This window comes from Anolis carolinensis, chromosome 6 (genome assembly GCF_035594765.1).
Source record: "Anolis carolinensis isolate JA03-04 chromosome 6, rAnoCar3.1.pri, whole genome shotgun sequence".
Taxonomy (NCBI): domain Eukaryota; kingdom Metazoa; phylum Chordata; class Lepidosauria; order Squamata; family Dactyloidae; genus Anolis; species Anolis carolinensis.
In genome coordinates, this window is record NC_085846.1 from 83,869,013 (window position 1) to 83,890,864 (window position 21,852).

General features: G+C 38.4%; 1 protein-coding gene across 1 annotated transcript in view; it reads right to left on the reverse strand.

The window, feature by feature from the left end:
- stk31 (serine/threonine kinase 31) overlaps positions 1-21,852 on the reverse strand; it is a 49,225-nt gene that overhangs the window by 13,632 nt on the left and 13,741 nt on the right. The window contains exons 8-18 of the mRNA XM_003222151.4: positions 19,126-19,303; positions 15,537-15,643; positions 13,796-13,955; positions 13,112-13,234; positions 11,301-11,483; positions 8,941-9,057; positions 7,592-7,711; positions 7,089-7,220; positions 3,452-3,553; positions 2,780-2,860; positions 749-874 (exon numbers count right to left, since the gene is read on the reverse strand). Of these exons, the coding sequence (XP_003222199.1) occupies positions 749-874; positions 2,780-2,860; positions 3,452-3,553; positions 7,089-7,220; positions 7,592-7,711; positions 8,941-9,057; positions 11,301-11,483; positions 13,112-13,234; positions 13,796-13,955; positions 15,537-15,643; positions 19,126-19,303 (1,429 nt within the window). The remainder of the gene's footprint in view (positions 1-748; positions 875-2,779; positions 2,861-3,451; positions 3,554-7,088; positions 7,221-7,591; positions 7,712-8,940; positions 9,058-11,300; positions 11,484-13,111; positions 13,235-13,795; positions 13,956-15,536; positions 15,644-19,125; positions 19,304-21,852) is intronic.

Consider the following 21,852-nt stretch of genomic DNA (forward strand, 5'->3'; position numbering starts at 1 on the left):
CCTTTCCATACAATGATAAATCCAAGAAATTGAAACAAAAAAACTGGGGAAACTTTATCTAGCAAATGAAGATTCATATCCATTTACTGTATAAATCAACAGTCCTTAATCTTTTTTGGGTTCATGAAGCTCTTTAAAGAACAGAAGAAGGGTATTGACCATCTTCGCCCAAAATATACCTAAGCATCCTTTCCAAAGTAACAAGAAAACAGAAGATACAGATCTTCCCTTTTCACCTTTAGGTTACTGTTCCCCCGAAGCCAATTTATGGACCCCCTAAGGATCCATGTGCACATGTTAAGAACCACTATGAAAATAGTTTCCAGATATTCAGCCAAGAGCTAAGAGTTTATTTCCATGTCTAAAAAAGGTTCTAAAGCAAAGGTCTGGCCACTTTTACCCTCCAAATATATTGAATTCTTATTTCCAGCAGGCCCTGCCAGGAATGATGGCCCTCAAATAGTCCATTCCTGCTCTTAGATGACACAACAATGAGCTTTTAAAGTAAATGGTCATCAAAAATCGTCAGCTACCATGCTTTAATCTCTAAAAACCAGAATTAAATTAATGGTTTCTTCAAAATTCCTATGTGGTTGACCAATCAGGCACCAAAGTATCTGATCCTGGCATCTAGGAACCTGATCACACCGATGAGAAAACACTGGTATCTGAGAAGTGGGAAGCTTTCTGATCACTTAACATCTGGCATTTTTATGCTAACAGCTTAAAAGCAAATTAAAAACTATACCTTTAGGATAACTTTTTGCCCTTGAACTTCTGAGCAAACCATAGGGCGCTTTGTGCTCAGTTCCTTCATTGGTTCAGCATCTAAAAGATCACGTTCCAAACTGAATGTAAGAAGCCCTCCTGAATTCTGAAGAACACAGAGAATATACAAATTGCCTTATGAATCTCAAAACTGCACAGGCATAAACTTGTACAGCTCACAGAACAAAATCATACTGACCATACAGAATAAATAAACCAAGCACATCTCCCTCCAGGCCCCTGCTATCCTCCAGATGCCTCGGAAATTACAGGCTGAAGCCCATCATCCCCTTCCTCATCCTCTGAGCACCCAGAAAGCTCATTTAATGCTTACCAGGCTACAACACAAGGGCTGTTGGACCTCCATTCCTAGGGCACCTGTCATTCAGACTGCGAATGCCTGAATATTGTCTGTTGGGGATGGTGGGTCCACCAATTCAACATTTCTGTCTGGGGAGAGATCGATCCCAGGGGACAGAACAGATCCTTAGGATTTCGTGTTGGAGCCTTTGGACGTATTGTACAGGTCATCAGTATCAGAGTGTGGTGCTGGGGGCACTGGGTGTTGAGTTGTAGCCTTAAGTTGTATCCTTAGGGGGGCATCTTCCGTGGTGGACCCAGCCTGGGCAAGCTGGAGAAAGTGAGGAGACTGGCGTACGTCACTTGGTTGCGGAGTCAAATGAGGTGTGAAACACCCTTGCCAGGCATGCCGTTTGCCGTCCTCTGTCTTTGGGTGAAGTGGTTGCTGTTTGCCTCGGAAAAGGTTGGAGGCATGAGTCCTGAGGAGCTGGAGGTGCATGTATCATCACCAGTACTTGGATGACTGTGTGCAGGGGTAAGTCTTGGACCTCCCCTTCCAAGAATGGCTCGGGTGGATTTTGAGGTCTCAAAGAGAGTTGATGTGGTTGTGGTAACGTAGGTGAGCCACGATGTGAGGATACTCCTGATGACAATGTCTCACGTCCATTCTTAAAAGATGAGAAAGATGAGGATTGAATTCTCCTCTTCTTTGGGCATTTTTTCTTTTTTCTGCTTTCAAAGCAGAAAGTAGAAAGAAAGTAGAAAGAAGGAACATTTTCTGGGTTGCATGTAGCTCAGCTCGTTTCCGTTCTTCAAGCGAGCGTTTTAGGGCAATCTTTGTGGATGAGGAAGATGGTGGTGCCACTGAGATCGATGGGGTCAATGCAACTGAAGCTACCGATGGCACTGGGCATTTTGTTGAACTCAATTTTGAATTCAATTTCTGTGAAGTCTTTGAGGCTTTGGAGGAGGCTACCGATAATGCAGCTGAGATAGAAGGAGCCAGGACTTGCTGGTAGGGGATTGCTTGAAGCCTCGCCTCTCTATTTTCTCTGGCTTGAGTTGTGAACACCTGGCAGTGCTGGCAAGAGCTGACTATGAGATTCTCTCCCAGGTACTGGAGGCACCTGGAGTGCCTATCTGAGTTCGACATTTTTGCAGCGCATTGCCCACATCTCTTAAAGTGAGCAGTCGACATGACGAGCTGGATTCCATATTGAGCTGCTGCAGCGGTGGACAAAAAGGACTAGGGAGTAACTGGCAGGGGCACCTTTATGCCTCCAGTGGATTTGGTAGGGTTACTGCCAAAATTTCAAAAGCGAAAGCTTGGAAAACTGCTGTTGGAGCCTGTGCAGGCATAGTAAAACCACATGTGTGATTCACACAGACAACAAAGACGAAACATAATGTCATGTTTAGACTTAGGTCCCATTTCCAAGAGACCTCATTATGTACATATATACAGATATCCAAAGCACTTCTGATCCTAAGCATTTTTGGTAAGGAATACCAGTACTCAACCTGTACTTAGTAAAAATAACAATTATCAATACATAATTATTAACAAAAATCATGAATTGCCACACTAAAATGTCTAATAATATCTGGAATTATCTGGTTGTCATAGTCCTGCTTTCCTTTATATTTTGACAACAGAAAAGCTAGCCATTTCCTCAATCCCCCCCCCCCCCCCCCCGGAAACAGAACTTACCATATATTTCAGAATTCCAGCTTCAGGATGAAGGAGTGGCAGCTCAGGAAAGCATGTTTGCACCAGATGAGTCAGCATCTCCTAAATGAGAGAGGAATCCTGCAGTAGCCACTCAGCATAAAAGTGACACAAAGCAATACAGCAGAAATTAGGCTGATGTTTACTCTGTGGCACTTCCAAATGTTGAATTTATTTATGATCAAGACTGAGAACTAGTGGATAATCCATTTTAGTATTGTACTGCTGAATTCTCATTCCCCAATGCCAAACATTTATATATTTTATGGCGTGTTTTATATTGATTATGTGTTTATGTTTTAGTAATGCTGTAACCCACCTCAAGCCATGAGGAGAGGCAGGCAAGAAAAATATCATCATCATCATCATCATCATCATCATCATCACCACTACTACTACTACTACTACTACTACTACTACTACTACATCAGAGGTAGAGGTCAAAGATAGCAAAGATCCCCTTCAGAAGAGCTTCTTGGAATCAGGCTTATGGGGAGGGGATACAGGGCTTGCCTGCAAACAATATGGGAAGCACCACAGGGTGTATTTGTCCATGGGTCAAACTTAACCCTCTTCCAAATTATACCTACTGTTACACGAGCCATTCATTCCTGCACTGATTCAGAGAAAGGATATCCAGGATTGAATACTCACATATTCTTCTTGTTCCTTGGATATTTCCTGAAAGATACTGTTTCGCAGTTCAGTGATTTCTTCTTTTATTTTTCTCACTGTGGGCTCACTGTAATCATCAGACTAAAGGTAGACATTTTAAAAGTTATTATCTCAAAGAATTAATATGTCATCAATATCAGAGAATATAACCTATAGTATGATTGAACATCAATGCTGCTTCATTTCAAAAAGAGTACTACATAGCAAAATCTATTTTTCAATTGTTCACCATCTGAAGTTAATACTAATTTTATTTTCTTTGGTTTACTTCTTGTAAAAGACAGTTTAAGTACTGAGAAGGAGATTGGGGATACAACTGTGTGGCCAAATTACTCACAATACATCTTCCTCGAAGACAGGAGAAATGACTGAAAACAATCGAACATAGTTTTCTTTTGTCAGGATTAGTTTACAAGAAAAAATTGCCAATGGCACAAACACAGTGCTGGTGCCTAGCTCAATTTAGGGGGGGGGGGGGGAATTGTCAAATTAAATAGGTTAGGAAACAGTGGTCTAGATTAGGGTTCCTTACACCTTTATACTTGCAACCCCTTTCGGCCAGATAAATTTTTATATGACCCTTGGTATCTACCATGTTTCCCCGAAAATAAGACAGTGTCTTATATTAATTTTTGCTCCCAAAGATATGCTAGTTCATATTTTCAGGGAATGTCTAATTTTTCCATGAGAAATGCACATTTATTGTTGAACAAAAAAAATGAACATTTCTTATATACTGTACAGTAGTTGTCATCACAAACCAACATAACCAGACAAACTGTAAATCCTATCAAGAATTTCTTGTTACTATCATTATTTCCATGTACAACAATCTATGGTACATACATTTACCAATCCTGCATGCTCTGGTGTTCTGTTTGGCAGGCATGCTTCCAAACAAAATCTTTGCTAGGTCTTACTTTTGAGGGAGGCCTTATATTTAGCAATTCGGCAAAACCTCTGCTAGGTCTTACTTTCAGGGTATGTCTTATTTTCGGGGAAACAGGGTAGGTACATAAAATAGGTATAAAAATCAAACATTTACTGATAACAAATAAGCATTTGCAAAGCTCACTAAATAGGCTAATTTTCCTTTTATGAAATACAGCTGAAGAATTTTCTGCATAGTCTACAGCAGGGGTCCCCAAACTTTTTAAGCAGAGGGCCGGTCCACAATCCTTCAGACTGTTGAGGGGCCGAATTATCATTTGAAAAAGAAATACAAACAAATTCCTATGCATACTGCACATGTCTTATTTGTAGTGCAGCAGCAGCAGCAACAACAACAACGAAAGAACAATACAATATTTAAAAATGAAAACAATTTTAACCAACATAAACCTATTAGGATTTCAATGGAAAGTGTGGGCCTGCTACTGGCCAATGAGATAGTCAAGTTAATTAGGATTGTTGTTGTTGTGTGCCTTCAAGTTATGTCAGACTTTGGCTGAGCCTAAGTCTAAAATTAATAATTTATTTACTGCATTTATTTACTACATTTATATCCCACCCTTCTCACCCCGAAGGGACTCAGAGCAGCATAACACAATATTAGCATTATATATTACTATATTAAACTATACCACTATACTTTTATATAATATGTAATGTATAACATATAATTAATATTATTATATGGTATTACTATTAGTATTATATTGTATAATATAAGATTATTATAAATATTATATGTATATACAATATATTATATTATTAAAACTGATATAAAACGTATTATAAAACTGAGGGCGGGGGCCAGGTAAATGACCTTGGAGGGCCGCATCCGGCCCCCGGGCCTTAGTTTGGGGACCCCTGGTCTACAGTATACACCACACAATAGCTGAATGTAAATTTCTAAAACAGACACTAGGTAATGTTCAGAAACCTTTTACTATTCCGAAATCTTTCGGGACCCCAACAGGTTCAGAAGAAGTGCTCTTGATCAAGGATGGGCAAATGTCAAAGGCTAGGGAGCTGATTTAAACTCCCATGAGACACTGGGGTGCACCCCACCAAAGAAAATTAAAAATTGCCCCAAAATAAGGGGCATTTCCCCTATAATTTAGCTCTCCCTGGGCCATTTTAGAAGCAGTTATTTTTAATAGCAATACAGGAGCAGACATTCATTTCTCATCTAAAAAAGTCTTTTGCAGACTTCAATTGATTGGGGGGGGGGGGGGGATGAAGGGAAATAATCCTCACACAGCCAAGAGGGTATTTGGAACACTATTTGCAAAAAATAACAATGACTCTGGAGCACTGCAAGCTGCCCATGGTCTTAACTTTGCTCACACGATCCAGACCATTCTGTGAAGTTCAGTTTTGATTTAACTGACGGATTCTAGTACCAGATGAAGCATCAGTCAGGTAAATTTAATTTCTTGGATGACAACTACCAAAATCCCCCAGACAGCATTGTCTGACAATTTCAGAAACCAGAATACAAAAAATATAATTCCTGAGTTTCATAAAGCATAAACAATTTGACAGCAGAATCTAGATACTTTTTAAAAGGAAAACAATGACAGGCTGGGATCCAAAATGTCATTCTACACTTCTGAGTGATGGTATGCTTGAACATGTCATTAAACTAATCCTTTTAATAGGTAACTTTCCAAGCTTGGCTTCCTAGTTGTCTATCCTTAATAAAAACAATTCAGAAATGAAGATTCACTACATAATACTGCTAGGTTAATACAAGACTGGAATGGCACATAAAAATGATTCAGTGTATTACTACAACTGAAATGACAACTTTTTAATGTAAGGTCTTTTAGAGAATGAACACTGATATGTGCTATTACTGATCTGTGCTTGTTTTCCCTATATTTGACAGAATTATTCCCCTTATTAGATGTATGACTGGACTTAGAACGAGACAAAATTGCAAAGGACAAGATTAATTGTCATGATGGCTACATGGTGTCTCAAGGATGCCTCTAAATATTAGCTGTTGGAGGACAATAGTAGGAGAACACTACTGTTCCCATGTCCTGGGAAGTTTTTGGGGAAACCATTAAGAAAAGCAGGAAGCTGGCCTAGGAAAGCTTTTGATCTAGAAATCCAATTGGATTCCTTCCTGGGTACAAATTCACCCAGAAACTATACTTCTTTTGTTCATGCCACATAATTTCTCATGTGTTCCTCCACCATTTCATCTGCAGCAACTGTGCCAGCAGCATTGGCGAGATTCATGACAACTCTTATTCACTACATCTCAATAACCCCATGTGAAGTCTTGACAGCAAAACACACAGAAATTTGTTTGTAGGTCTATTATTCATGAAATATAAAGAATGTTTGTTTCTGATTGTTGATATTCCACTCACTATCCCTTCTCCGCCTCTTCTATTGAAAAACGATGTGCCCAACTCTTAATATTTTCTGAGCATCTGCTCGCTTGCCTTTTTTCTCTCTTGTCTGTGTGTGTGTTTCATACTTTTATCTGCTTAATAGGGATTTCTGCATTGACTGCTTAGGAAGTATGTTTTCCTTAAAGGAGATTTCTCAAGTGCCAGACAATAACTGCTTTTCAGCAATGGGCATGCATTCAACAGTGGAAAAGATACTCTTAAACAGTGAGTTCTGTGAAGAAATCAAAATACTTTCCCCATACTTCTTCCAAGTAGATTTTTTCTGCCATCTTCCATCGCAGCTGACTCTTTAGGCTTTTTATTCTCTTCTTAATCAGTAACAAATTATCAATATTAGGACTTTTATCCAGCCATTCCATAAGCTGTTTTTTGAACTGAAAAGGAAAAGTAATAACTTAGAAACAAGTTTAGAGAGCCCAGAGCAAATAAATCAATCCCCCCCCCCCCCCGGAGGGAGCTGCTCTTTCAGTTACAGAAAAAATGATGTGTGTGTGTATTCTTAGCACTGGAGTATAAATCCATATTAAGTCAAATTTAGTCCCAATAGAGCAGACTCAATGAAATGAATGGGACTTATTGATTACTATTTAAAGTTTTCTTGATTTTATTGGGTCTATTCTAGATAAGGCTAAACTGGATTTCACCCTAGTCTTTTAGAGCCCTTTTTTTACTATACATTATAGCTTTACAATTCCATTTTTGCTATCATTTCTGAGCAAATAAGAAAGAAAATAGACAAACTGACCTCAATACTTTCGAGATGCTTGTGATAGACAGTATATAACAGCTGCTGTTCTTGGTGGACCTTACGCATAACCTCTACATAAACATTTAGGATTATTTTTTTATCCGTTTCATCTGGTTCCTAAACAGAAATGTACACAGAAGGACAGGTGATATTATCTATTGGTGGATAAAGTGTGTTGATTTAAACATCTAACACTATGAATGTCATTTTAAGAAAATATTTGTGAAAAGTTATCTATTTTTTGTTGTAAAGAACAGGCAGTAGAAATAATTCATTTCTTAAGTGGTCCTCAAGAAGGGCAGTCCCTGTAATACTGAGAACCATCCCCATCCCATCACCACCAGCTTAATTTTTTTGCAAGAAATGGAAAGGTTGTTTCCCTTAAAGACTCCAGGGAACATAATTCACCCCATGAAGCCCCACGACCACCATTCAGATTTTTTAAATAAACATGGATGCAATCTTCCAGTCTCTTCTGTTTTATTCATAACTAGTTTGGGCACCCAGCAATACCTGGGTTATCTGAAAAGAGCATTGTTTCTGTGGTCCAGATCCGTCATTAGTGGGGCTCAGAGGGCTCACAGAATACAGGTGAACTATAACTCCCAGAGTTAAAGGTCAATCACCCCTAAACCCCGCCAGTATGAAAAGTTTACAGGGTGAGTGTGTGGCAAATTAATTCCAGGTTTATTGTTGGTGGGGTTCAGAGTGCTCTTAGATTGCATATGAACTATACATCCCAGTCCCTACAACTCCTCTAAATCATGGTGAATTCTCCCCAAACCATTCTCTCCTCTTGTATGTTCAGTTGCTGTGTGCCATAGAAAAGAATAGGAAAGGGTTATGGGAGAGGCAGTGAGCGGGGTCATGGAAATTCCACAGCAATGAGGAAAGAAAGGAACCCTAGAATGTTTGCTGTAACTTGCAATGTCCTTGGAGGGAGTGCTTTGGTGGCTCCACAGCACTGTGGGTTAAAGCTGTTTGTGGAGGCCAGAGGCTGTCTGTGTGAGCGGACACCCCTGTCACATAACACATACACATTTTCACTTTTTTATGTGTATCAATAGATGGTGCCGCACATAGGACATGGGGAAATACACAGCCCCCAGAGCTTCTGCAGTTGCCCTCTTCTGCCCTACATTAAACCAACATGCACATTAGCAATAACTTAAGTTAGCCCTGATCATATAATATTCGATAACTTGGGAAAGTTGCTACACTAAGTTCTGGACAAAACTGCTTCTTACATGACACTGAAACTTTCCAACGCTAACCTGTATTCTGTCCAAAAGACATGAAAGTCTAGAGGAGTTTTCCTTTAAAAATTAAAAAACAAATAAGCTTACAGTGAGGAAAAGGTCCAGCTCTTGAGAAATATCCATGTCAGCCTTCTTGAGAACTTCATCCACATCCATAGCAATATCCTCATATTTTAAAAGGGTATCCTCGTTCATATCAAAGAACTTTGAAAGCAAAGATATTATGATGATAAATATAGTAATAATAATTTTATTTAGAGACAATAGGAAAAGGAAGATTTCTTTAAAAATATTAGCGAGATCTGGCTAGCTTTGCTCATTCCTGTAAGCCACTTGCTTAAGACCAATGGGTAATGCCCAATAGTATATTCATTGAATACAATTCTGATAATAAAGTACCTGGTCAATAATGGTGCCAACACAGTGTCATTACATATCTAAGAGTTCATTGAGGAAGCTACCACAGCTTAACATTTTTCAAAGGAGTTTCTTGCTTAAATCTGCAGCAATTGTATTTTTCAGTACAAAATCATTATTTCAACAGAGTTCATCTGGCTTTCTGAGACACACACGCAACTCCAAAAGCTCAGTGCACTAGCCTGTTACAGCTTCCTTCTCCTTACTAAACAGTTATTCTAAGAGACAAATCACTTGAGACCTACTGGCACAGTAATTGAGAGTCCTTTCATTTGCCAATTTTAATTACAATGTGAGTTACAGCTGCATTGGAAGAGACTGTGTTTCGTAGCTGAAGCACCAGAGACTGAAAAAGTTGCACTGCCTATACAGTCTTTCTTAATGTAGTTGTTCTGGTGTCCAGGAACTTCAGAGCACATTCCGGCTTCTAACATCAGTCAGAGGGTCCAAGCACATCATTATCATCCCTGCCTCCCAAGAAGGACAACATGGCAAGAGATTCGGAGATGACACTATTTGCCCCTGATCCATACTAATGGAAGTGTAGCTGCTTTTACATTTGTTTTCCTCTCCTCCCACCACACAACATTTGTACTGTGCCTATTAGATAGTAAGCCTGCAGGCAAGACCTCTTTTAAGAGTAGGAGGAAATGTTAAGAGTAAAATAATTTCTTATTTTCTTAGATATGGTTATCATGATTTTCTATGAGTGAGCAGATAAAGACTGGTATATAGCATATGTTCTCTATCTCAAAAATTGGGACTGATGCAGGAAACTGGTGTCATATTTGGAATCAGCAGGTCAAATATACCCCAAAACAGATCTAACATTTGAGACACCAAAATATGTGTTCACCAATGTTATATACCAGTATATGTAGAAATTGGAGTATCTCGATATTCTGCTACAGGTCAAATGCTGCAAAGCACAGAGTGTAATAGAAGCTTCCTGGGTCATCAAGCTGAAGGTGATGAAAGAGTGTTCCAATCAGCTGCCTCACTCTGTGAAGCTGCCTCATAGGAATGAAATGTTCTCACTCCATGTGTTAAGTTCCTAGAAAGCTTCCCACGAATGAGACTGCATAAAAGTATCAAGTAGACAGTTTGAAAATGTGGCTCCAGAAAAATGTTGAGACCCACATTCCCATGTGCGTTTTGCTAAGGAAACACACTTGCAAAACCACATGCATGGCCTTCACTGGTGAATAGACTCAAGTAGGGCATATGCACATAAATAATATATTTATATGGTTGTTTGGCTTGGTACTTTGATATGACCTAAGGGCTAATCAATAAAATGTTCTTCTTCTTTATATACATTACTATATATCTAGTGCAATTATCCAACCTATTTGTCCATTTTCGAGAAGATGTCAGTATAAAAAATAAAGAAAAATGATAGAATTATGGAACCTGCATTAGGTTAAAAAAATGTCAGTGCAAAATTCCAGGCAAAGCTGAGAAGATTTAATATTCAGATTCTAGAAACACATCCCCCTTTCTCTACATCACAATTGTTTGGTGTTTTCCTCATTTCTGTTTCTGTCCTAATCTTCGACTACTACAACAACAACAAAAAATTACCCGCCTCTTCCTGCGAATTGGGGCAAGATACAACAGTATTAAAACAAGAGATAAAACATTATTAAAAAACATACAACAAGATACACGGTTAAAATACAAGTTAAAATCCACTGATAAAATTCAGATTAAGACCACAGAAACTGAATTCTGCATTAAGAGTTTCACCTACTACTGCTTTGATCATAGAAGGAAATGTCTACAGATCAGATTTCACCTGTGGTCTGCAACAGTACCTCCTCTCCCCTATAACTGCTTCTGAAAGAAGCAAAGTACATCATCATCATCATCATTACATTTATTTATATATTACTTTTTTTTCTCTTAAAGAAACTTCACTGGGACTTTAAGACACTGAATTTCAAAATAACCTGCAGCTTAACTCCCAAATCATGTTGCTGAATGCTCAGGTTTTATTTCTCATTTAAGACAACAGAAAGTCACTTTACCTGAAATATTTTCTTGAAACCCATCACAAGATTTTGCAAGGAAGCCTCTGTGGCATTCCTGACCTGGTTGAATTCCTCCAGCTTTCCATTCTTCCACTCAAAGAACTTCTCAAAAGTATCCTCAGAACTTTCTGCTTCATGATGAGCATAACCATATGCAGACTCCAAAGACTCCTGCAATGTCTACAGAATTAGAAAGGAAATAACATCAGGATTGGGAGAGAAAACAGAAATAAATGAAGAGGAAAATACACACACACACACACAAAGAAATAATACATTAAAAATGAAGCAAAAATTAGTCCATGGAAACTTCCATCCATCCTCTAGCATAATTTAGGCAATAAGCACCACCTCTCCAAGTGCAAAATAGAAAAACAACTAGTGAGAAAGCTCAGTTTTATTGTATCAGGATCCATATAGAAAGGACCTAGAATGAATTTTCAAAGGTCTGGAAGAACCTAGAAAAAGGCGAGCCCTGGGGTTTTGTTCCAGAACTTCCCATGGATACCAAAATCTGCAGATTCTTGTCCCAGTAAGTGCAATGATATAATAAAATGGTACCTCTCTATATAAAATGACAAAATCAAGGTTCAGTCATCTCTCCCATATTTGCATTCTTTACTTTTGTGGATGAATATCCATGGATTTCATTTAAAATGTTCTCTTTAGAAATATCAATCCTCCAGTGTGATTCCGTGGTCAAATTCCTCCAGTCATACTGTGCTGTTTTATGCTTTATACAGACTTTTTAGAAATAGTTTACTTGCTTTTAAAATAACTTTGATATTTGTATCTTTATTAAAGTTTTGAATAGTTTTTAATCTGTACTGTTTTTAAATATAGTCACCTTGAATCTAATTATCGGGAGGAAAGTGGTATATAAACAATGGATGAAGAGAGGGAGAAGCAACAAGATAAATCTCAACATTGTAAATATTTCTGACGCTATAGGGACGTGGGTGCTTTCCCTGAGGACTAAAATGTGAGAACTGTCATCTTCAGTCATGTTTGTATACATCACAAGAGTAAATTGTGAAAAATTTTAATAAAATTTATGAGTTCAGACATCTATTTTCAAAAGCTAGTAACAAGCTAAATCTATGGATTGACAATATCAAGACTCTACAAACCATTACTTTTTTTCTCAAGAAACGGTTACAATGCCTTGCAAAAAAGCCTGTAATTGCCAATGCCAATTGCATCACCACTCAGAAGTACGGCCAAATGCTCAGAGGATGCCATCTCGTGGACACAAGTACGTATTACTTTTGCTTTTCTTGTGCATTCAAGTTGCTTATAAACTTATGGTGACTGCTTGAATTTCATAGGGTTTCCTTAGTCAAGGTATACTCAAGAGGTGATTTTGCCGGTTCCTTCTTCTGAAATATAGCCCACAACATGAAGAGGGGAAATATTACAGACCTGCTTGAACACCTATGCCAATAGGTCATCTCTGGGAGCTGACACTTTCATGTTATAGAAACATTCAACTAAACAATTGCCAATCCACTTTAACTACTATGGCAACATCCTATAGAATTCTGAGGATGAGATCCTATTGCTCTCTGACTGAGATTTCTAAATACTCCTCCTTAAACTGTCAACCTGAGATTCCATGCTAGTTAAAACAAGATCATAGAGCAATAGAATACAATCTGCATATCCACAGGATGGGACCTGCCATCTTGCATATTTACATGAAGTTCAGAAATGTATCACCTGCAGATATGGGGATCGTACTGTAACTATGTAGTGTGAAAGTGCCTCTAGACATTGATGGCAGAATAGTGCACAACACTGTTACCAACCTTCAGTACTTCTAAGCGTTCCAAAACGGGCAAGTCATTCACTTCAATGATGAATTCTTCTATGGCGGAGTACAACTTCTGCTGCGTTTCATTTCTGTGAAGAATTAAGCACTGAACATTGTCCTGTATACAAAAGAGAAAGAAATCAGAACGATACATCTGAAATTTTCTAGTTTACACCAGAAGACAAGTGACTCTGCAAAGCAAAATAAGAAAGAACCATTCAACTTCTATAGTATAACCCTTTGGGAGAGCACCAGAATTCCTAAGACTTACCTACTGGTCTAACCTCCAAATGCTTTAATTTCTGGTTCCTTTTTTTTTTTTTTTGCTTTGATCGTGCCCATCACTGGCATATACCTGCATTCTGAGATCCTTTGGAATTGAATTCAGGCTTTGGTATGAAAAAGCTCTCTGCCCTTGTTCCAGAAGAACTTTTTCCAGATATCTAGCACTTATAAACACTGTTGCTTCACTGTCTTTGATCCAAAGACCTTTTTCCAAGAACATCCACAAGTTTCTTTTTCCTTTCAGGACTTCCCGCTTTATGAGACTACAAACCTAGCTTAATTTCATCACACATTATTAGGTGTATCTCACAATAATGCCCAAAATGATTTTTTCTTCAAATTATAAAAACAAGCAAACAAAATAAAAAGGAAAAAAGGAATGGATTCTACACACCACATCTTTGCAAAGACGAATTTCCTCCTGGGCAAAGTTACAGTCTATCCAAATCTTCTCCAGTTTTTCCAAAGACAGGGGAGCCACAAGACATCCTTCTCTCACCACCTTTACCGCTTCCGAAAGATCCTCTCCAAAACGAGTACCCATATTTCTTTGCCTTTGTTTAAATGTTTAAAACAAACAGAACAGTGTTAAATGTTATACAATTTTCCTTTTTTAATGCATGGCCAATAAAAAAGATCAATACATGTCTGTCACAAATTAAAATGCAAATTATTTCCATTAACTTCTTTGTAATATTTACATTTACACCTTTGAATCTGGTATAGATTACAAAATCTGATATACTGCAGGCTGTGATGCTTAAATACTCTCATTACATATAAAACTAAGCAATAATCCATCTGAAAATCGGTATTGTTTTTATGTAAAAATCAGTGACATGGAAGCAAATTAAAGCACAATGCATTGCTTTAATTAAAAGCTACTGAATCAATTCAGTGGCCTCTAAACTTCCCACTCTCTGTGGTTCTAATGTCAACACAGATGACATCAACACAAGTGAGTCCATGATTCCTTTATGTATCACCAAACACACCCTGGCATGAATTAGATACAGTACTACTATTACTACCTAATAGTGAGAAATATTTTGAAGGCAAACCCACTGAATTTATAACTGGTGGTATCAATATCATAATTCTACATTCTTCACATGTACTGAACGTAATCTCATAATGACTGGAAGTAAAGGAATGTGCAATCATATTTGCTTGGATCCTTATATACCTTGAAGGGCAGTATTACAGAGAAACAAGAATTAGAGTTTCCCCCTGAGATCACAATCTATACCTAGAGGAAAGTAAAGAGGTTGGATTACAGACATGGCTTTGTAGCCAGAATCAACACAATTACATTAGCCACTGATGTCTACTGAGGACTGGAGTTCTCAGTGGCTGACGTAACCATTTTGTGTCCGGCTACAGGAAAAGTCAGATGCTTCTGCAATTCCGCACTGTTCTCCTCTTAATATGAATGCCCATGGCTTGTGGGCTTCAATGGCCCTACAGTAGGTTAGGTGGTGTCTATGGAAGGAAGAGAATATCAACCTCCATAATAATCAAAAATACTTATATATTTGAAGGATTAAGTTATACCTTCATATGCCTCTAAGATGCCAGTCTACACTTCCCTTTCCTCAGTCCAGCTCTGCTCCCAACCAAACCACTATGTATTTTAAATTATGGTGTATTTTAACTATGCTGTGTCCTTTCCTCAAATCAAAGGAGAGGTGGGTGATAAATACATATTATTATCATTATCATTACTACTACTACTACTTATATTGCCTTTTCATAGGAATTTATTTTAGTCACTGGTTGAAAGAGCCACTCTCAGCCAGTGACTAAACTTCAAAAAGTAAATATCACATCACATACATGCTCATCAAAACTAATAGCACCTCATAAGATTTACTCCAGAGAAAGAGGCAAATTTGGTCCAACAAAAATCCTTGTTCTCCAACCATTAGCAGAAAATAATGCCATTTTATCCAGTAAAAAGAGAATCAAACCGTAACCAATTTTAAAAACTCTTTTAAAAGTCAAAATAAGACTTTTCAACAAACAATTTTAGATCAAGGTTTGAGAGTTTAGTGAAAAGCAAGCTAATGTGAATTGCCAACACTAGAACACCCTTACTGGAAAAGGAGTTCCGTTCAACAGCATTCACAATATACCTTGCTTCTTTCAATTTTTCAAATTTGCCAGCCAGATTTCTCACTGTAGTTCCTACATATGTAGGTAGAACATCCTCTAAGTAATCCTTGTAAGCTTTCTTCTCTTCCTGCAATGGGTAAGAATGAAAGTCTTAGTCTGCTATTATTAGACAGTCTACCGCAATCACCAAAGCAAAGACAAATGTCATCTTGAAAATATCGATACACACATTTAGACCTAAGAGACTAGAATAAGGAAAGTTAGCTTTAAGTGTGTTTACAAAGTCAGGGACAAAACTCCCACCATGGGGTCAACCATGTTGGTCCACAGATCTGCAAGGCAGTTTTGCTCCTATTTAAGCAGTGTACTCTAAGCAGCTGCCCTTCAGATATGTTGGACTTGCTCCCAACATTCACAGACATCATGTCCAATGGCCATGTTGACGGCCTGATGTAACCATTTTGTGTCCGGCTACAGGAAGTCAGATGCTTCTGCAATTCCTCACTATTCTCCTCTTGATATGAATGGTCATGGCTTGTGGGCTTCAATGGCTCTACTGTAGTTATTGCACATACATATGGAAGATACCTGGTTGGAGAAGCTTGCCCTACAATTTTGTTTTGTTTTTCAGGCCCCTTCTACACTGTCATATAATCCAGATTATCAAAGCAGATAATACACATTATCTGCTTTGAACTGGATTATATGAATCTACATTGCCATATAATCCAGTTCAAAGCAGATAATTTTGATTTTATATGGCACTGGAAATTGCCCTGGGCAGCTGCCTTGATCACTTCTCAGAATCAGCTTCATAATCTGGTCTTTATTAGAACCTTTGCTTGGAATTTTTAGATGATGACTGTTGTGCTAGGCCTGCACAACCTGTGACCCTCCAGTGTTTGGGACTTCCTCTCCCAGAAGTCCTAGTCCTACCTCCAATTCTGGGAGGTAAAGTCCAAAATACCTGGAGAGACACAAGTTTTGCAGGACTATACCAGAGAGAAGAATGGAAGGATGTTTCACTGGGAAGAAGTGATAGGGTAGTATAGGAATGTTTTTGACCTAAGGGATGGCAGGTCACTGCAACAGGAAAGAAGAAATACAGTAGAGTCTCACTTATCCAAGCCTCGCTTATCCAAGCCTCTGGATAATCCAAGCCATTTTTGTAGTCAATGTTTTCAATATATCGTGATATTTTGGTGCTAAATTCATAAATACAGTAATTACTACATAGCATTACTGCATATTGAACTGCTTTTTCTGTCAAATTTGTTGTATAACATGATGTTTTGGTACTTAATTTGTAAAATCATAACCTAATTTGATGTTTAATAGGCTTTTCCTTAATCTCGCCTTATTATCCAAGATATTTGCTTATCCAAGCTTCTGCCGGCCCGTTTAGCTTGGATAAGTGAGACTCTACTGTAGTATAATGGGGGACAATGATTGTAGGTGCTGTTCAATAGTGTATTTGTTTATAAATACATATGTGTATAAATTTTGGAGGAGGGGAGAAGGGGGAGCAATAATACCATTGTATTGCATTTTATCTTGATCAAAAATGTAATTTCTTAAATACAGTTACGAAAATAAAAACCAAAGCCTGGAAAAATAAAGAGGTACCGGATGTAAGCTGTTGGTTAACAAAAATCTGGGATGTGATGAATATGGACAGACTAACCTATTTGCTACAAAACAATCAAGGGAGACCAAAAAAACAGACAAACTGGGAACTGGTAATAAAATACTTGAAAGAAATAGGACACAAGGTAATTAGTTAGACAGGAATAAAAGTCTCACAAAGGAGTAGTATATGATTATAAATGGGAAAATATATAATAAGGACACTAGATGGAAATGGTTGAAGGAACAAAATTTTGCATAGGACACTGTGCAAAGATGGAAGTCAATTTTTAAGTATAATTCTGTACACATGCCTTTGTATATCTCTATTTTCTCCTTTTTTCTTTTTTTTTTCTTTCTCTTTTATATTTATGTATATATATGTACTCTTCCTTTCTTTATTCCCCTCACAATGTCGGATCCTCCCCTCACCCCCCTCACCCATCCTCTCATAGGGTGGTGTGATTTTATTTATACGTTGAAAGCATCAATAAAATTACTTATAAACGAAAATAAAAACCTTTCATTCTTGGCCACAGTAGCCAACAGAATAACTGTGCGAGAGAAAGTCTACAAATAATCCCACTAAAGCAGTGGATCCCAGCCTTTCTTTGACCAGGGGCCACTTTGATCAGGGACCACTCTCCAACATTAGTATCAAAAGGTTACGAATCAGCTTTTGGTCAACTTTAAATTCAGTTTGCTTATTTGGGGTGCTGATTCAGAAAACTGCATTGGCTAGACCACATCAGCTCTAGTTTCTGATACAGAACATATGCCATCCTGTAGTCTCCATCTGCTCACACACAGAAAACCGTATTTAATAATATAGAGCTGATGTGGTCTATCCAATGCAATGGTCAGCTCTGCAGAAAAGAGCAGAAATAAAATAAATAAAGAGGAAGAAGGTTTGCGGACCGGATTTTCGTTCTTGTGGCTCAGTGCTAGGCCGTGGCACACAGGTTCAGAACGACTGCATTAAAGCCTAACAGGCCCGCTTTCATTGCCAAAGGGGTCATATGTTGTGTGTAAAGATCAAAGCAACTAAAAGTATGATATTTTTATCAGCATAGACAAGGTGTTTTTGCCAGTTCATTCCAGTGAAATATAGCCTAAAGCAGGGGTCCCCAAACTAAGGCCCGGGGGCCGGATGCGGCCCTCCAGGGTCATTTACCTGGCCCCCGCCCTTAGTTTTATAATATAATATTTTTATATCAGTTTTAATAATATAATATATTGTATATACATATAATATTGATAAAAATATTATAATGTTATACAATATAATACTAATAATACCATATAATAATATTAATTATATGTTATATATTACATATACAGTAACATTACAGTATAGTGGTATAGTTCAATATAGTTATATATAATGCTAATATTGTGCTATGCTAATAATATAATATATTGTATGTACATACAGCTGCTCTGAGTCCCCTTCAGGGTGAGAATGGCGGGATATAAATGTAGTAAATAAAGGTAGTAAATAATTAATTAATTAATTTTAGACAGGCTCGGTCAAATTCTGAAATGACTTGAAGGCACACAACAACAACAACAATCCTAATTAACTTGACTATCTCATTGGCCAGTAGCAGGCCCACACTTTCCATTGAAATCCTGATAGGTTTATGTTGGTTAAAATTGTTTTCATTTTTAAATATTGTATTGTTCTTTCATTGTTGTTGTTGTTTTGCACTACAAATAAGACATGTGCCGTGTGCATAGGAATTTGTTCGTATTTCTTTTTCAAATGATAATTCGGCCCCTCAACAGTCTGAAGGATTGTGGACCGGCCCTCTGCTTTAAAAGTTTGGGGACCCCTGGCCTAAAGCATGAATTCACTGCCTCCTACTAACTAGGAATGACCCTGCTTATCTTTAAAAATCAGACAGAATCTGGTGTCTTTAGGGTCTTTACACAGGCTCACTAGCCTACCAGTTAAATAATTTTTGAGATGCAACAACATACCTCTAAATCATTAGAAAGCTCCTGAATTTTTGATTCCAGCTTCTTGTTTTCCTCTCTGATTGCCTGTTTCTCCTCATTCAGCTTTTCAATCTCCTCTATTAGTTTTTGATGTTGTTTCATTTTGTCTAGGCTAGTGTTTGACAATCTTCTAAAACCAGGAGGTGTCGTTTTTTCCCAGCTGAAAACAAAGGGAAGATTCATCAACAATTGTCAACAGTAGGCTTTAAAACAATTCTCTGTCCAAAACCACTCAGATGGATCGCAGTTGGCTTTCAACTAACTGTAAATCGTCATGCACTTCATAGAACTGAGATGAGAACTGTAAACTGTAGCAATAGAATCATAGAATCAGAGAGTTGGAAGAGAGCTCATGGGCCATCCAGTCCAACCCGCAGCCAAGAAGTAGGAAAATCGCATTCAAAACGCCCGACAGATGGCCATCCAGCCTCTGCTTAAAAGCCTCCACCACAGTCTGGGGGGGGGGGGGGGGGGAGGGGGAGAGAGAGAGAGAGAGAGAGAGAGATCCACTGCTGAACAGCTCTCAGAGTTAGGAAGTTCTTCCTATTTTTCAGGTGGAATCTCCTTTCCTGCAGTTTGAAGACATTGTTCCACATCCTAGTCTCAAGGGCAGCAGAAAACAAGTGTATTCCCTCCTCCCTGTCCAGAAGACAGGAGCAGAATTCAAAACGATCTTGACAGACTAGAGAGATGGGCCGAAACTAACAAAATGAAGTTCAACAGGGACAAATGCAAGATACTTCATTTCGGCAGAAAAAATGGAAATCAAAGATACAGAATGGGGGACGCCTGGCTTGACAGCAGTGTGTGCGAAAAAGACCTTGGAGTCCTCGTGGACAACAAGTTAAACATGAGCCAACAATGTGATGCAGCAGCTAAAAAAGCCAACGGGATTCTGGCCTGCATAAATAGGGGTATAGCGTCTAGATCCAGGGAAGTCATGCTCCCCCTCTATTCTGCCTTGGTCAGACCACACCTGGAATACTGTGTCCAATTTTGGGCACCGCAGTTGAAGGGAGATGTTGACAAGCTGGAAAGCGTCCAGAGGAGGGCAACTAAAATGATTAAGGGTCTGGAGAACAAGCCCTATGAGGAGCGGCTTAAAGAGCTTGGCATGTTTAGCCTGCAGAAGAGAAGGCTGAGAGGAGACATGATAGCCATGTAAAAGTATGTGAAGGGAAGTCATAGGGAGGAGGGAGCAAGCTTGTTTTCTGCTGCCCTGCAAACTAGGACACAGAACAATGGCTTCAAACTACAGGAAAGGAGATTCCACCTGAACATCAGGAAGAACTTCCTCACTGTGAGGGCTGTTCGACAGTGGAACTCTCTCCCCCGGGCTGTGGTGGAGGCTCCTTCCTTGGAGGCTTTTAAGCAGAGGCTGGATGGCCATCTGTCGGGGGTGCTTTGAATGCGATTTCCTGCTTCTTGGCAGGGGGTTGGACTGGATGGCCCATGAGGTCTCTTCCAACTCTTACTATTCTATGATTCTATGATTCCCTAAGACTTCTCCTCACATATTTGTACATGGCCATCAAGTCTTCTATCAGCCTTCTCTTCTGCAGGCTAAACATGCCCAGCTCTTTGAGCCGCTCCTCACAGGGCTTGTTCTCCAGACCCTTGATCATTTTAGTCGCCCTTCTCTGGACACATTCCAGCCTGTCAACATCTCCCTTTAATTGCAGTGCCCAGAACTGGACACACATTTCAGATGTGGTCTGACCAAGGCAAAATAGAGGGGTAGCATGACTTCCCTTGATCTAGACCAGGGGTCCCCAAACTAAGGCCTTTTACCTTTTAAGGTCATTTACCTGGCCCCCGCCTTCAGTTTTATAATATAATATATAATATTGATAGTAATATTATAATGTAATACAATATAACACTAATAATAATACCATATAATAATATTATATATTCTATATTACATATAATATTACTAATAATATTATAGTATAGTGGTATAGTTCAATAAAGTAATATATAATGCTAATATTGTGCTATGCTAATAATATAATATTATTGTATGTACATATAATTTGTAAGCCACTCTGAGTCCCCTTTGGGGTGAGAAGGGTGTGATACAAATGTAGTAAATAAATGCAGTAAATAAATAAATAAATACATTTTAGACTTAGGCTCGCCCAAAGTCTGAAATGACTTGAAGGCACACAACAACAACAACAACAACAACCACCCTAATTGACTATCTCATTGGCCAGAAGCAGGAGCACACTTCCCATTGAAATCCTGATAAATGTATGTTGGTTAAAATTATTTTTATTTTTAAATATTGTATTGTTCTTTCATTGTTGTTTTTGCACTACAAATAAGGCATGTGCAGTGTGCATCAGAATTTGTTTGTATTTTTTTTTCAAATGATAATCCGGCCCCTCAACAGTCTGAAGGATTGTGGACCGGCCCTCGGCTTAAAAAGTTTGAGGACCCCTGATCTAGACAGTAGACTCCTATTTATGCAGGCCAAAATCCCATTGGCTTTTTAAGTTGCCGAATGACATTGTTGGCTCATGTTTAACTTATTGTCCACAATGACTCCAAGATCTTTTTTATACATAGTGCTATCGAGCCAGGCATCCCCCATTCTGTATCTTTGCATTTTATTTTTTCTGCCCAAGTGGAATATCTTGCATTTGTCTCTGTAGAAGTTCATTTTGTTAGTTTTAGCCCATTTCTCTAATCTGTTAAGATTGT